We start from the raw sequence: 16931 nt of genomic DNA, 5'->3' as shown, positions 1-16931 counted from the left end.
ATAGATCTATAGATCTATATATAATAATGACTTAGTGAAAAACAAATATATGTTAGTGCATAAAACAGTGGGAGACTACTCTTATCTAAATTTCAGTGTAAAGAGGAATGGCGGACGCCGTTAACGATGGTGAGATGCATATCGACGATGATAAAGCATTGGCAATAGAAGCTACAGAAGTTGTTAAAGAAATAGCATACGCTGTCAAATTTGTTCAGATCTCAACAGCACTCCCTAGCGATAAAAATCTTATATATATAAATATTACAACGAAAGAGAACAGAAGTATTTGTGTTGAGCTTTCTTTACAAGGATTTCGTGTAGGTTGATTATCTAGTTGATACTTGATTGAAGTTGAAGTATTTGAAGTTAACTAGAAAAATCCAGATCTAGTTACTAAATGTAGATAGATCTAGATTCTAGATCTATACAATAACATCTAGATTAGATCAAGACTATAGAGTTTGGGTCAGATTCATTATGAATTATGGGGGTTTACTTTAGGTCAGTCAGCTTCTAAGGCTTAGGGCTTAGACTTAGAAGTCAGTCTAAAAGTCTAACTGTCTAACTCTAAGGACTCTAAGTAATAACTAAATAAGTTAGACCGGCTTCTAGTCAAGTCAATGTCTAATTACTCTAAGTAATAATTATAACCACTTTAAACCAGGCTAATGGTAATATATTAAAATATATAGATCTAATAATAGTAAAAATGACAAGACACACATATTGACATATTTTATCAAAAATTTGGGTCATCTTTGCCTTTAGGATCTGGAATCTAGTGAAAAAAAGGGAGATAATAAAAATGTAAAATAACTATAATTAGTATAATCAGACAAGTGTTTGTCAGGGTAGACATTTGCTCCATTTTTTACTTTTTAATAAAACACAAGTACAAGTGGTGCACATGTTGCACACTGTCATGCTAGTGTGCTGATCTTATAAATCCTCTAATAAAATACAGATGTTACTTCAGAAAAGAAGATGATTTATTATAATATATTGAAGGTTCATAATAGTGAATTTAAAACTTATTAAATTTTATGTTACACCTCTCTCTTCTTTGACTCACAAAATTGATTTAATGATTTTATCAGAATAAGTAACAATGAAAAGACTAAAGCAATCCTAATTAATCATAAACCCACTTAAGTTTTTTTTGTAGGTTTGTTCACCATTCTTCAGAGCGTTTGACATATATATTATTTAAATTGTGATCTAGTGGTTTAGTAAACTATAATGTGAAGTGGCTGCTCAACAACATCTAAAAGCTGGTAATCTTTGACTCTCAAGATTTTGTGGTTCTGGGTGTTTTGAGATGACATCTGGAAAATCATTATTGTCAGATCTGTTGGCTTTCTCAGTAGACATTCTGTTGTGTTTCCTTCTTTATTCTGTAGATCTGATTTCCACTTCTGATTTATATATATTTATATTATATTGTTGTAACTGAACTGTGATGCTGGTCAGTGTAGCCTTAAATGTGTAATCAACTGACACATGTGACACATGCCTGTGTACTTAACTGATGTAAACATTCTCAGTGTAGGTCAACAGTTTTATGGTTATCTGACTATGGACTGTGTGTTGTTTCGACAAGGTAAGGGACTAGTCATTCCGACACAATAGAGGGCCAGGAGAGTTAAGTTGAGAATGAGATTCAAGTACAAGTTATGTGTATAGCTGTTATGTCCAGACATTGACTACTGCCGATGGTATTGTTTACTTTTCATTATTTATTACACTCATTAAAGTGTCTCGCTTTATCGAAGCCCAAGTTGTCAGGTTCTTGACTAAGCCATATTGTTCTCTCAAGGGTTTATAGAGAATCGTAAATAAATGCTTAGAATGAAGCTGCATCCTGACTGCTGTTTTATCTTATAGTTGATGATGATTCTAAACTCCTTCCTTCTTGTTATAATAGATATAGTGTTTCTGAGACTGTTTCCTTGAGTCAAGCTGTTTCTTCACCACCTTAAGATCCTTAGGTGTGTGGGTATTTGCTCACTTGAAAGTACCAGGTCATCGATTTCCCACATGTATAATAACTGCAAAACAACCAATAAGACAAGAGTAGTGAGGGAAAACATATTTTGAACTCCAGGTATTACATACCACAAGCAGTTTTGCACTGCTAGTGTGCAAATATAGAGATAGTAATATAACACATACACATTGAACACGCTTTTGACCTCCCTTTAAAACTATTTTTTTTTTTTTTCTTATTAATTACAGATTAAAAATATTGAATGAAATTACTTTTATTATTATTTTTGTTCAGGTTGTTGGGTCTCATTTCAATGAGGTGAATCCGCAATGCTTCTCTCAGTACTATGAGACAATATACAGTCTTCTAGACAGTCAAAGTTCGGAGTATAGGAGCACGTTTTTTGAGACCCTCTCCAAGAAATTGTTAAATTTGAGAAGGCATAGCGACGAGGATACATCTGACGACCAGATGGATACTAAGTGACCCGACCAGAAGGTCTTAGTTTGTCCATGTTGTAGGAACTCCTTTTGGTTGTGATATATTTTAGTGCAAAAATGTTTATATGCAAACTACGCAATAGAAGCATGATGCCGCCAGGCTGCCATTTATGCAGTTTGATCCTATTGTGAACTTCAATCAAGAAATATATTTTAGTTTATTTTAGCAGGCATATTATACTATATGCAAAATTTTCACTTATGTTAATTTTTTTTTTTATCATGGATGTTTGAACATTTTTACAACTATTGTGTGTGTATGTGTGCCTTGAAAGACTGCAAGGAGTGAACACAGCTTTGTGTCACATGACTTCTGTTTTTATGTTTGGCAACTTTGATAAACATTTGATAAAACATTATTCAATTTTGAGAATGATGTATTTGAATGGATGAAGCACTCCTGGCTTCGTTAAAACTTTCTAGCTTGAAAAACGATTGTAATGTAATTAAGAAACAAACATTTATAGAATTTTGCTGCTTTTAGAATTTAGAGTTATTATTTGAAAAAAATTGGAAAAAAAAAAAAGGAACAAAGGATGAAATTGACATGTCATTGGGAATTTTTTCAAAATGTTGTACAGGGCTCATTAGTTCATTGGCAAATATTAAAATTAATTTTTTAGAGTCTACTATATATATATATATATATACTTTAAAAATGTTCACACTTTAAACAAGTTCTTTTTAGCCCCCCCCCCCTTCCTTTTCCCATTTTAATAAAATCTAAAATTAAGCAAAATTTATTATTTATTAATTTTTATGGAGATAGGACACGTTAAAAACTTTTTTTTTGCTTGGTAAATTATTGCCAGAAATAACAGGAACTAAAATGATCATGTTAGTTCCATATTTCCGATGCTAAATTCACTTTGACTCTGCCCATTAAGTCAGTAATGATTGGTTTACAGCGAAGTGCCGTTACCATCATTTTACTTTTGAACATGTAAATCTTAGAAAGAAATGATTATGGCTGTCTCTGGACTAATCACCGTTAGCAAAAAAAAAAAAATATCTTTTAATTTTTAGAATGTGTAGATATTGTTCAGAATGGAGAGATGTGCTAAAGCAGGCCAGAGCCCTCCATGCGCTGTAGCACCATTGGAATGGATAGATATTGTTCGTAAGTTTGAACACATGAAAGAAATGTAATTTTTTTTTTTTAAATCTTTTTCATTGAATAACAGTGCATGTCTTTTGGAATTGTTTTAATTTTTTATAATTTTTCTTGTCTATTTTTTTTTGTTTAAAAGAAAAATTGAGTTTTTGCTAAAGACTTTATGATGAGAACTTTAAGTCATGCAAATACTTTAAGCCTTGTTACAACATTACTCTGCTTCTTATACAATCAGTTTTTTTTTTGTCTTTTTTTTTTTTATACAGAGAATAGGGTTTTGTTTTTGCCATTACAAAATGATGGTGAGGCCTTCCCACTAGTGGGTCAGGTCAAGTACTAGTAATGCAAGATGGTCTGTTTGTTCTTCCACTTGTATTCAGCCAGCAGTATTTCTGTTTTCTCATCATCAAATTCCATGTTGATTAGGGCCTAAGAGGCCTCAAATCCTCTCTTGCCAAAAGCCCTGGGGAAAAAAAACTCAATGGTTTTGCACAAAGCACAGAATTTCAATTTGATTAGCCTGAATTCCTTGTGGTCCATTAAATTATTTAGTACTAGGGTTACAAGTGACTGCTATTGGCCACCAATGTTCCGACTTCTGGAGCATGCATATCCTCATTTCATTGTTATCATTTTAAAATATTCTTCTAAGTTCTTGAAAAGTTGCTTTTTATATTTTGCTTTTTTTTATATATATCAGTATTTTTTTTTTAAAGTCTCTGCTGGGCTTATGTTTTAGTGGCATATTTTCTTGTTGTACTTTGAACTATATAGTGTATTAGAATTACATATTTCTGACTGTTGTAGCTATAACACAATACCTTCTGAAAAGTAGATGTACTATAAAACACTACTGACTACTGTAGACCTAGCATAGTTTTGATTTTGTCCTAATGTTTTTATGCTGTACCTATGACGAAATACCTTCTCAAATGTAGATGTACTATAAAACACTACTGACTACTGTAGACCTAGCATAGTCTTGATTTTATCCTAATGTTTTTATGCTGTACCTATAATGCATTGCCTTCTGAAAAGTATAGAACACTAAAACTATAGAGCTAGCATGGATGCTTTAGTCTTAATTGTATCATAATGTTGTTATCAGTTAACACGTGACTTCTAGTCAGTCGATTGAGTGTGACATTTATCCATCAGATCATAGTATTAGCTAGTCGTTTACATTAAGGCCCGCTATATTATGTACTTACAGTATACGCCATTTTAAACGTTGTGCAAAAAAAAAACCTTTAAGGACCAGAATTGTTGACATAGAAACAATACTTTGTTGTTGTAGCTATAAATAGTGTGATTTATTATCTGAGAATGAAATGTCAAGTACAATTTGATTTAGATAGTCCCTCAGAACTAATGTCATGTGGTTTGCGCTTTGATATGCTGTCGTGATGGTCACGAGCTGAAACCCGCTCCACCGCCGTGGCCTGCTATAATGCAGGATGTTTGGGTTAGGGCGTAATAATTTCTCAATCGGTGTCTCAAATTTTTACAAGTGACTTCTTCTTCTTAAACTGTCAGGTAGAGTTGAGCCCTCAGCTCTTGGAACTCTAGGCCAGCAAAAGTGAACAAGAGCTCCCTCTCACTGGCCTGAATGAGAACAGTGTACACTGTTCTGTCTGACGGGTGGGTCAGACTTGCGGCAAGAGACTGCATACACTAAGTGACAAAGAAAGTCCCTCATAGCCTGTTTTGTGGTGTAGATAGTTCTTCTTAACTCATTAACTGACACAGTCCCTCACAGACAGTTTTGTGGTGTAAATAATCTCTTCTGATTTTCTTAATGCAGCATTATGTGATCAGACTTTCCATCCAGTGTGTCCCTACTGGTACTGTGAAAAACGTAACACATAAGGCAATCGCACATCAATCTGAACATGTCTGAATAAATGTCTTGTATTAGATGTGGACATTATCAAGTTCAAGATTGTGATAATATTTATTTTTTTATATCCTGTATTTATGTTAAATGTGAGTTCAGTATAGAAGATGTGCTAATTCTAACATTAATTTGTTATATTCTGTGTCTAGCTAATGTTTTTTTTAATGTTGCCTTTATACATAGCCTAGCACAAATTTTCAAAAAGTGTCTTGAATTGGAATGTTATGAAATAAATAACTTTACCTTCACTTTCACCTATCACACAAGATTTGTCGACCATCTCTCTCCATTCCTCTGTCTTTTGCTTTGGTTATAACTCTTTCACTGGCAGGCCTGTCCATTCTTTTATATTGTCTTCCCATCGCTTTCTCTGTCTGCCTCCTCTTCTTCTTTTTCCCGGTACTGTTCCCTGTAGGAAGGTCTTTGCAAGTTTAGAAGACCTTGTAATATGGTCATAGAGTTTTAGTTTGCATTTTCTTACAATAGTTGGCATGTCATTGTGGGGTCCAATTTATACATCTAAGTTTTAAAAGTACCTTTCAGCTAATGCATGGCTTGCTTTTATATTAAGTTAATTAGTTTTAAGCATGTCTCATTGTTCCAAATGAGGTCAATTTGTGTGCAAAGCGTATCAAATGAGATGAATATATGAATTTTAATATTACCCACTTGACGTTACAGTTCACACAAAAAAATGTTCATTAAGAGAATAAATTAACGAATTTGTTTTATGCAGTAAGAATGAGAAGTGCAGTCTGATACTTTGGAAAAAATCTACCAGCTTGTCTTTTGTTACAGCCTAAGTCCTGTAGAGCGCTGCCATAGTTAATATCTTGCTGCAATTTAAATTTCTATGACTTTTGCCATTGTTAATATTACTCCTGCTTATATCTTTTGACACTTTCTACATTACATTTTTTTTTAAATAAATTTTTGCTTCTCTAACATCGCTGTATAAATTCCTGACGTGTCTTTTTCTCTCCCCTATTTGATGTTTGTTTTGTAACTTTGATGAATGTCAAATAACAAAATGTGGGATAGTGTACTGAAACAGCCTTTTTTATTTCTGTTATTGTGGTACTATTCAACCCATTTACTGGTTGGTATTGAGCATGACTTTGTTTTATTGGGGCGTTCTCTACTCAGTTCACCGTTTCCTAGGTATTGCTCCACCTGGGCTGGAAATGATTTTCATTATTCTATTCAAATAGTACTGCTCTGTCTGGTACTTCTCCATCAGGTAGTTCTCTGACTGGTATTGCTCCACCAGGTAGTGCTTTGAATGGTATTGCTCCACCAGGTAGTTCTCTGACTGGTATTGCTCCACCAGGTAGTTCTCTGACTGGTATTGCTCCACCAGGTAGTTCTCTGACTGGTATTGCTCCACCAGGTAGTTCTCTGACTGGTATTGCTCCACCAGGTAGTTCTCTGACTGGTATTGCTCCACCAGGTAGTTCTCTGACTGGTATTGCTCCACCAGGTAGTTCTCTGACTGGTATTGCTCCACCAGGTAGTTCTCTGACTGGTATTGCTCCATCAGGTAGTTCTCTTGTATTGCTCCACCAGGTAGTTCTCTGAGTGGTATTACTCCATCAGGTAGTTCTCTGAGTGGTATTACTCCAACAGGTAGTTCTCTGACTGGTATTGCTCCACCAGGTAGTTCTCTGACTGGTATTGCTCCACCAGGTAGTTCTCCGACTGGTATTGCTCCACCAGGTAGTTCTCTGACTGGTATTGCTCCACCAGGTAGTTCTCTGACTGGTATTGCTCCACCAGGTAGTTCTCTGACTGGTATTGCTCCACCAGGTAGTTCTCTGGCTGGTAGTACTCCACCAGGTAGTTCTCTGACTGGTATTGCTCCACCATGTAGTTCTCCAACTGGTAGTGCTCCACCATGTAGTTCTCCGACTGGTATTGCTCCACCTCTCTGACTGGTAGTGCTCCATCAGGTAGTGCTCTGTCTAAAGGTCTGCTATGTTTTTTGTTTAGACGTAAATCATATGCTGACAATGTGCCTTGTAAATTTGATGCTGTGCTATGTTCTGGCCTTTTACTGTGCTGTGTGTGTGCACAAGAGGCTATTGAAACAGTTGGGCATTATAATGTCCCTTGAAGATGTGAATGTCTTGACCATTTAATTTCTATTCAAACGTTTTAAAGTTATAAAGACTATGTCCATAAGCTTGCCACCAGCTGTTCAACTATAAACCTTACCTTTGTAAAAAGAAAAAAATCTGCTCTGAAGCATTTTGTGTGACTGTACATTATACTGACCTATGTAGTGTAGTCCTATACGATATATATAGAGCTGTAACCAAGAGTTTACTGGTTCAACTAGGGAGAATGTTAGTTGTAATAAATATGCTTGATCTGTGTATACAGATAGTGTCCTTTACATACAACCTGATGCAATATAATTTATATCAAAATGTATTGAAGAAGATGTACAATTTTTAAGTTCAATAAATCTGAAAGCTTCGTGCTTTGTGAAATTAATAATGAATTCAACAAAATTTTGTGAGTTTAAACCTAAATATGTTTGATCCCGTTGGATATTAGCTTATACACTGCATTTTTATTGGTACTGGTACTATCACAAATACAAGTGTAAATATTGTATACAAGGAGACATCATAAAACACTTACTAGTGAAGCATTTTAATTAAGGACTTAAATCCTATTGTTTTCCTGGCTGATTCAGGCAACTCATTTTAATTAGGGACTTAAACCCTGCTAAGTCATTGGATTTCCTGGCTGATTCAGGCAACCCATTTTAATTAGAGACTTCAACCCTGCTAAGCCAATGGATTTCCTGGCTGATTCAGGCAACCCATTTTAATTAGAGACTTCAACCCTGCTAAGCCAATGGATTTCCTGGCTGATTCAGGCAACCCATTTTAATTAGAGACTTAAACCCTGCTAAGTCATTGAATTTCCTGGCTGATTCAGGCAACCCATTCCATGTTCCAATGGAACTAGGGAACAAAGAGCGCTCTAAGAATTTGACCTAAAAAGAATTCTATGGCCCATTTCAGTTGTGAAGCAACTATGGTTCATCTTAATGAAATGAAAGCCAGAACACTAGCTATGTTAGAAACAATGTTACCCACAATGCAGTTCCTAGTCCCCCCCCCCCCCTTTTTTTTTTCCACGCAGCTGATGTGTCCGCAGGAATGGCAAGAGCTGATACAGTTTTGGAATGTGGCTTGACTAGATTATGCCAGGGTCTAGCACTGACGGCTGCAAACTGCCTAAGGGTCACAGGCTCCTAATTTTTCCCTAAGGTTGGTTCTAAAAGCCTTTCTGATGTTTGGGTATTGGCGCAAGGCAGCAGAGGTTTGAAATTAAGAGTTTTCCCTCCTCCTGCCTGAAATAATACGAATTACTCCTAATAAATAATGCTTATGTTGAGAAGCATCACCCTTATTCATATAAGCCTTGCTTATTGATCCAATGCTAAAGCTGTGTCACATATTGACTCATTTCTGAAGTTATTGGCAAAAACTAATGTCTCTAAGACTCCTAGTATATATTATAGCTTTTATATAGCGCTACTTTCATGCTTATAGCATGGCTCAGAGCACATTTGGTCCAATCTCTTTTGTGGACCAGTGGGGGGGGGGGGGAGGGGGAGGGGTTATCTAGGAGTTTGTTTTCCATGCTGCCTTTAGGCCCTCAGTAAACACAACTCTGCCCGAGTCAGGTGTCGAACCTCGAGCCCCCTTCTAGGTAGCCAAGCCAAGTTCAAGCGCACTTGGCCTCTAGACCTCGCTTCCCACTAGTAAAAAAAAAAGAACGCACCATGCATTGAAAATAGTAAATGGTACCATTTAAATTTAAAAAAAAAAAAAAAAATTTATATAAAGAATGTTTTGTTGTGAACTAAAAGGTTTCTTTATGTTTTATCCAACAAAGTTTATTAGAAGTTAACATTTTTTAACATTTGAAAGGTTCGGATTATATTCACAAGCACACATACACAAGCATTAAAGACCAGACACCTCACCCACATAAAATTTGTCTTTGGTAACTGTTAGTCAGTATTCACCAAAGTGGCATACATGTAGGGGTGATTGCTTTCAACTAACCAGCCTCCAAGTTGTAGGGTGAACGGCAGAACGTGCTTAGTTACTTATCTAGAGGGGGTTCGAATTTGAATCTTGACTAACGATAAGTTATATGTGAGAGAAGTGCCTGGTGGTAACACAGAAATCCTCACAAAAACAGATTGGACTATAGCCTAGCCCACTAATCATCCAAAAGATGGGCCATACGAAAGTATTACAAAATATGTTTTATTATTATTATTATTCGTCAATCACGTCAGGGGGTATCTAGGAGTTGGTTTTCCGTGCTGCCTTTAGGCGCTCAGTAAACACAACTCTGCCCGAGTCGGGTGTCGAAACCTCGAGCCCCCTTCTAGGTAGCCAAGCCAAGCCAAGTTCAAGCGCACTTAGCCTCTCGACTACGCTTCTGTATTTTGTCCATAACTATCTGGTATAGATTTATACATTTATGTCCAGGTTTTTATTTCTTTATTTTCTTTGTGATTATCACCCACAATTTATAATCAGTGCTTGCCTTATTGAGTGCAGCTAGATTACCAAACAAAAGAAAGTCTTCTTCCAGTAGAGATTTTTAAATTTTGTTTTAATTTCCACATGACCAAAAGTGAAAAAAATTTTCTCCCCCACGCACACACAGCTGCTTTGTTTGAGTACACAACAGGAATTATTTATTTTTGTTTCATTGACAAAGTGGACACAATTTTTTAGTTGTTTGTTAAATATAAGAAAAGACATCTGCAAGTAAAACTAAATTCTAAAAAAAGAATTCTGTCATTAGCAAACAAAAAAATTGTTCATTAATTTCATTCACCAAAGTTTCACCTAAAAAAAAAAAAGACTAAAATGACTCAGTTTTAAAAGAAATAAATATCAAACATTTACACATTGATGCCATACGTAGCTATCTAGCACTTTTAACAAATCTCAAGATTGGTATATTCTAGTTACTAGTATGCCCTTGATTGAAAAAAAGACTACAGCCCCAATCAATATCTAATTTAATGTCTAAATTGGGTGTTAAAAAAAAATAGTAAAGTTCCCCTTTCAGACCTTGCGATCTATAGGGCATACGCTGTAAAGGTTATCTGTTTCTGTGGATCACAGTTAACGAGGGTGTCACATGGCCAGCACATTGACCAACCACCTTTACTTTTCTACAGCTAATGTCGGGTACTCATTAGAGTTGGGTTGCTTACATAGCAATCATAACTATGATAGTAATTTAATTCCCTTGTTAGACTATTGTCACCATGGTTCCGAGTTCAAACCTCCACCCATTGTCATCATCTGTCATACCAGAGTAGTGCAAACCTCCACCCATTGTCATCATCTGTCATACCAGAGTAGTGCAAACCTCCACCCATTGTCATCATCTGTCATAATAGAGTAGTTCAAACCTCCACCCATTGTCATCATCTGTCATAATAGAGTAGTTCAAACCTCCACCCATTGTCATCATCTGTCATACCAGAGTAGTGCAAACCTCCACCCATTGTCATCATCTGTCATACCAGAGTAGTGCAAACCTCCACCCATTGTCATCATCTGTCATACCAGAGTAGTGCAAACCTCCACCCATTGTCATCATCTGTCATAATAGAGTAGTGCAAACCTCCACCCATTGTCATCATCTGTCATAATAGAGTAGTTCAAACCTCCACCCATTGTCATCATCTGTCATACCAGAGCAGTGCAAACCTCCACCCATTGTCATCATCTGTCATACCAGAGTAGTGCAAACCTCCACCCATTGTCATCATCTGTCATACCAGAGTAGTGCAAACCTCCACCCATTGTCATCATCTGTCATAATAGAGTAGTTCAAACCTCCACCCATTGTCATCATCTGTCATACCAGAGTAGTGCAAACCTCCACCCATTGTCATCATCTGTCATACCAGAGTAGTGCAAACCTCCACCCATATTGTCATCATCTGTCATACCAGAGTAGTGCAGCAGATTTTGGATTAGACGTAGTCATTTCTGAATCATTGTCTCAAAGTCAATTTATTGATAAAGAAAGTCCCTCATAGCCTGTTTTGTGGTGTACAAAATTCCTCAGAATTTAAATAGCCACTTTGCACTGCCAATATAATGGTCAATAATCCAAGTCCACTGTCATCCTGCAGGAGGTTTTGGCTTGGATGTAATAATCTTCAAAGCTGAAGAAACCTTAGAAACGGGTAAAACAAACAAGACCAAGAAGTGACCAAGGTAGATGGTAAATGAAGGTGTTGTTGGCCAACACAATGACTTATTGGTTTCACTTTAATCAGCTGTGACTCCAATTAGCACTTCACTGCATATGAACTCTTGACCATTTGACCACCCTGTTTCTTCTAACTAATAAGCTGAAGCTAAGGCTAACTTGAATTCATGATAATTATGTACAATCAAAGTGTTCAATATTTTGCACTATATCATATGTATATATCACAATAATGAAAAAAAAAAAAACAACAACATAAAATAAGTTTCCAATAATGAAATCGTGCATTCTTTTTCAAGTCAAACATGGTACTTTTGTTGCTTCAAGATCATACGATCACAGGGTTGAAACATGGAGGAATATATTGAAGCAATAAACTGTTGGAAGACATATTCTTACCACTGACTTCAGTACCTATATAAATACTGTCAAGTTATCCAACGGAGGAATGTGAGATGACGTTAACAATCATTTGTCAATCACGTCAGAAATCACGTCAATCACAATCAAACAATTATTAACACTTACAGAGAATGGAGCGAGTCAATAAATTAACACACGAGTGACTGTCCCCCCTCACACACAGGAAGAAGAAAAACTAATTAGTTTCAAAGGGGATTCTGTTGTTGGACAGAAGAATCAAAGTCTTTCTTACATGATTAAAAATATTTGCAAAGTGCAAAGTTTCAACTTGATCCGAGAATGGGAAGTGGGAGAAATAACCTGAAAAGATTCCACCCAAACTTGGTAAAAAAAAAAGGGGGGGGCTATTGTAGAAGATCATTAGATGCCAACTTATAAGTGGAAAGGAAGGCATATAATGTTTGTGGGGAAATGCAAGTCTAGAAGATCTGATTCCAGAAACCGTAAGTTGTTAGCTAAATATTTCATATTCTGTTCTTGACAAGTTTCAGTAAAAAGAAACATAAAAAGCAAGTCGCCACTAAGGTCAAAGTTTGTAAACTGCGTACACCGACAGCAAACACTACGTGACCTATGAACTCCACTCTGGATGTCTGAAAGGCTGATCACTGTATGATGGAGATGTCGATGTCGCTGGTGGTGTGGCAGGGGTAGACGTGAATCTGTTTGCTTCTGCTTTCGTTGTATACTTGGCCAGGACCGAAATCTGCCAGGTGGGACATAAAAGAGGATGTGGACAACTGGGAAACAGTTCTTTTGGGTTTTTCAGATGAGGCAAGTGGAATGTTGGTGTCACTGTCAACAATGGTCACATGATCCACAGTCACATGATCTATTATGTAAAAAAGAAAAAAATAATAATTACGATATAATTTCTATTTGACAAATTAAACATTTTTAGATTATTCTTTTATTAACTATGAAAAAAAAAACATGTCTAATACTCTGAACATTACATGGAAAATCCTCTGAACATTACATGGAAAATGAGATTCAAGGAAAATAAAGATTTCTATTTTCTTAAGAAACATAAAAAAAAAGTGTTAATGGTTTCAATGGAAATTATGAAGCTACCTAATTAATGAGTTACCATATGTTATTAATTAAGTTGATCTATAAACATTAAGGCATTCATTACCATGGCCTGGCTTAATTTAGGTCAAAAGGTCAATCTGCACATCATGCCATAAAGTTCAGTTGAATAGTTTCTACTTCGATTGTGTGCGTATCATGAGAAACTGTGAATGATCATCCCCTTAACGTTTTTCTAATCTCTCCCCCCCCCCAAAAAAAAAGGTGATAGGAATAAGAAAAAATGTGTTTTATGTAATAGCAAGTGTCCGAGAGTCTCTCACCATCTTGTTGGTCCACGTATCTATGAAGGGTGACCAGCGGGAAGTGCAGAAAGCCTGGCTGCATGGGGACCACGTCAAGCACTGTGTTGTACTTGCCGTCTTTTAAGGTGAACACCCCTGCGTACGTTTAAAAAAAAATAGGGTCTAACAGCGTCACATAAGAACAAACTAATTAGTTTATTAAAAGTAAAACATGCAAATACAACCAGCACAACTCCTAAAGCTCATTATTTGTAAATAGTTGTAAAACCTCACTAGAAAATTTCCTTTCGTAAGAGTCTGTTGCTACAAGATTAACTCTTTCTCTCCTAATCGACAACACCATTGCTGATTTGACCCCATTCTGCAGCCTAATCGTCAATATTATCGCTGATACTTAAAAAGTCAGTTGTTTTGTTTTCTTTCCTCCCAAAGTGTTTTTAATTCCTTAGAATTTAATCTTGAATTTATTTCATTTATCTGAGGCATTGTCTTCATTCCAAAGATTAAGGACAAGTGCAGTATCTCAGATGATCCCACAAACCCAGTCCCGACCTACATATTTTGCCTCATGTTAAAAAACACAATAAACTGTCTTACATTTTCTTGTATTAAAAAAAAAGATGCTTAAGTCAAATAATTCTAAATGAAAAAATTTTTTTGAAGATTGATATCACTAAAAAAAAAAAAAAGATAACGTCTGTGCAGTGACCTACCAGATGACTTGCCTCCTAGAGCCCAAACTGTGCCGTTGGCATGGACAGAGTAGGCCAACTTGACTCCTTCGTTCAAGATCATCTCCTTCACTTGTTTGATCTTGATGTCCATGATGGCAGTCTCGCCTGTAGTGCAGCACTTGTCTTCTTCAATACTGCTGATGTTGTAAGTCAACACAAACTGAGTCTGTTGAAGGCAGGGCAATAATAGACACTGATAAGTAGGGCAATAGATACTGATTAGAAGGGCAATAGAAGACACTGATAAGTAGGGCAATAGAAGACACTGATATGTAGGGCAATAGAAGACACTGATAAGTAGGGCAATAGAAGACACTGATATGTAGGGCAATAGAAGACACTGATAAGTAGGGCAATAGAAGACACTGATATGTAGGGCAATAGAAGACACTGATAAGTAGGGCAATAGAAGACACTGATATGTAGGTGTGGTGAAATAGTTGCTATTTGTTTATGTTTGTGTAACGTCGTGAGAATGTGTTCACAACATTGATTTAGTGTGCTACAGTCCAAGTCTCTTTAGTCAGTTCATGTGTCGTTCTAGTTTAATAAAGCCTTGTTTTAGGTTAATCTTCAGTGTTCTTTATTTCTTATTACAATTTATTAAACTAGAAATTTTCAATTCCATGGATCTATGTGCCTCACATATCTTTTTTGGATTTTCGTTCAACACTATTCTCAGTCTGTAAGTAAAAGTAGTAATACAAATGGAACGTCTATTTAGGCCAAAAGAGCTAGACATAGAGCCTAGCTCGCCATCGGCTGCCGAGAAGTGGCTGCACTGGCTGAGAACATTGGAGAATTTCATCTCCTCAGTCTCTCATTGCGAGATTGACAAAAAGAAATTACTAGAAAACTACGTTTCTTCGAGCGTATTTCAGTACATAAGTGAGTGTACAACGTTCGAAGAATCAATCAAAGTTCTACAAAATGTCTACGTGAAGCCTAAAAGCGAATTTTTTGCACGGCACATGATAACTCTTTGTCGACAAGAGAACGGACAAACCGTTGACTCCTTCCTACTTAAGCTTAAAAGTATGGCCAAAGACTGTGACTTCAAAGCTGTCACCGCTGAAGAACACAGAGATATCTTCGTAAGAGACGCCTTCATTACTGGACTGGCTTCAAACAGCATAAGGCTGCGACTCTTAGAGAAATCTACTCTAACTCTACAGTGCGCCTATGAAGAGGCAAGACAACTCGAATATGCCCATAACCATGCCATGGCGTATAACATCCACTCTGAAACTCCCTGTGGAGCTAGCGCCGACGAGGAGAGCCTTTCTCCAATGACAAAAGTAGAACACGAGGTGAGTGCGGCGACTAGTAAAAGATGTTTCTTTTGTGGAAACAGCCCACATCAACGCTTTAGATGTCCGGCCCGTGACGCTACATGCAACTTGTGCGGTAAGAGGGGCCATTTCCAGAAAGTCTGTAAATCGACCAGACAGACACTCAAATCTACAACCTCAGCCATAGTGAAAGCAGATGATGACACGTCTCGGACTACAACCGTTGGATCTTCCTGGGCATCGACACCAGCGTCCGGTCTTACTAAATCTACTATTTCAATACTCGTCAATGGAGTACCATTGAAGGCTCTCGTAGATACGGGGAGCAGTGAAAGCTATATATCTTCTTCAATTGCTAAAAGGTACAAATGGAAATTAGAAACGTCCAGAAACAGAATCTACATGGCCTCTACACATCTTTCTCGCACTACTCACGGCCATATTTTCGCTAAAATAAAGTACAAAGATGAACAATATGAAAGTGTTAAGCTCTCACTACTAGATGGACTGATGTAATCTTAGGGCTAGATTTCATCAGCCAGCACGAAAAACTGATGATCCCATTTGAAGGAAAACGAAGCACTCTCCAGGTCTGTACGCTGAAAGCTGAACGAGTTGAAGCCCCTCGCCTCTTCGCTAATCTGGCTCCTAACTGCCATCCCATAGCCACTAAATCTAGAAAATATTCTATGCCTGACTCCAAATTCATTCAAACTGAAATCAAGAGACTTCTATCTGACAAAATTATTGAGCCTTCCACGTCCCCGTGGCGAGCCCAGATAATTGTAACAACGAATGAAAGGCACAAAAAGAGAATGGTTATCGACTATAGCCAAACCATCAATCGATTCACTTACCTCGACGCATATCCCGTGCCAAAAGTGGATGAACTGGTGCAGGAAATATCTAAATACTCAATGTACAGTACATTTGACCTCAAAAGCGCTTACCACCAGATACCTATCAGGGATGATGAAAAGCAGTACACGGCGTTCGAGGCTGGCGGAAAGCTTTATCAGTTTTGCCGCATTCCTTTTGGAGTGACAAACGGAGTCGCCGCATTTCAAAGGACGATCAACACAATAATTGAGGAGGCAGGGCTACAGGACACGTTCGCTTACGTGGATAACGTTACCATCTGCGGACTTGACTCCATTAGCCACGACCAGAATCTACAGAGATTTCTCAATGCCGCTAAAAAGTACGGTATCACCTTCAACAATGATAAAAGTGCTATTGCGACTAATAAAGTATGCCTCCTAGGCTACGAAATCTCACAAGGGCAATTAAGACCAGACCCCGAAAGATTTCAAGCATTGAGAAACCTACCTCCACCACAAGACATGAAATCACAAAAGCGGGTGATTG

The 16931-nt window shown here is 37.0% G+C and overlaps 3 protein-coding genes across 3 annotated transcripts in view; 1 reads left to right on the top strand and 2 right to left on the bottom strand.

Moving 5' to 3' along the window:
* The first annotated feature begins 103 nt into the window (after window positions 1–103).
* On the top strand, window positions 104–6421 carry LOC129927005 (GSK3-beta interaction protein-like). Its single transcript, XM_056034112.1, has 2 exons — window positions 104–320; window positions 2285–6421. Exons 1-2 carry the CDS (start codon window positions 108–110, stop codon window positions 2474–2476), a joined length of 405 nt encoding a protein of 134 aa, XP_055890087.1. The 5' UTR covers window positions 104–107; the 3' UTR covers window positions 2477–6421.
* A 694-nt stretch (window positions 6422–7115) lies between these two features.
* Window positions 7116–7749, bottom strand: LOC129926658 (uncharacterized). The gene is made up of 2 exons (XM_056032092.1): window positions 7716–7749; window positions 7116–7579 (listed from the first exon to the last, which is right to left on the bottom strand). Exons 1-2 carry the CDS (start codon window positions 7747–7749, stop codon window positions 7116–7118), a joined length of 498 nt encoding a protein of 165 aa, XP_055888067.1.
* Window positions 7750–10132: 2383 nt separating this feature from the next.
* LOC106067760 (trafficking protein particle complex subunit 10-like) overlaps window positions 10133–16931 on the bottom strand; it is a 42624-nt gene continuing 35825 nt past the window's right edge. The window contains exons 23-25 of the mRNA XM_056034078.1: window positions 14251–14437; window positions 13556–13672; window positions 10133–13032 (exon numbers count right to left, since the gene is read on the bottom strand). Of these exons, the coding sequence (XP_055890053.1) occupies window positions 12806–13032; window positions 13556–13672; window positions 14251–14437 (531 nt within the window). The 3' untranslated portion in view covers window positions 10133–12805. The remainder of the gene's footprint in view (window positions 13033–13555; window positions 13673–14250; window positions 14438–16931) is intronic.

Source organism: Biomphalaria glabrata, chromosome 6 (assembly GCF_947242115.1).
Source record: "Biomphalaria glabrata chromosome 6, xgBioGlab47.1, whole genome shotgun sequence".
Taxonomy (NCBI): Eukaryota; Metazoa; Mollusca; class Gastropoda; family Planorbidae; genus Biomphalaria; species Biomphalaria glabrata.
This window is presented reverse-complemented; position numbering and strand designations above follow the sequence as displayed.

What these genes read in the sequence shown, in the direction of transcription:
- LOC129927005 (XM_056034112.1), top strand. Translation starts at nt 108, where the DNA reads ATGGCGGACGCCGTTAACGATGGTGAGATGCATATCGACGATGATAAA. An exon ending in TTTCTTTACAAGGATTTCGT is followed by an intron (nt 321 to 2,284) that starts GTAGGTTGATTA and finishes ATTTTTGTTCAG; the next exon opens with GTTGTTGGGTCTCATTTCAA.
- LOC129926658 (XM_056032092.1), bottom strand. Translation starts at nt 7,749, where the DNA reads ATGCTTCAGAGCAGATTTTTTTCTTTTTACAAAG. An exon ending in ATTTTTTTCTTTTTACAAAG is followed by an intron (nt 7,580 to 7,715) that starts GTAAGGTTTATA and finishes CTGTTTCAATAG; the next exon opens with CCTCTTGTGCACACACACAG.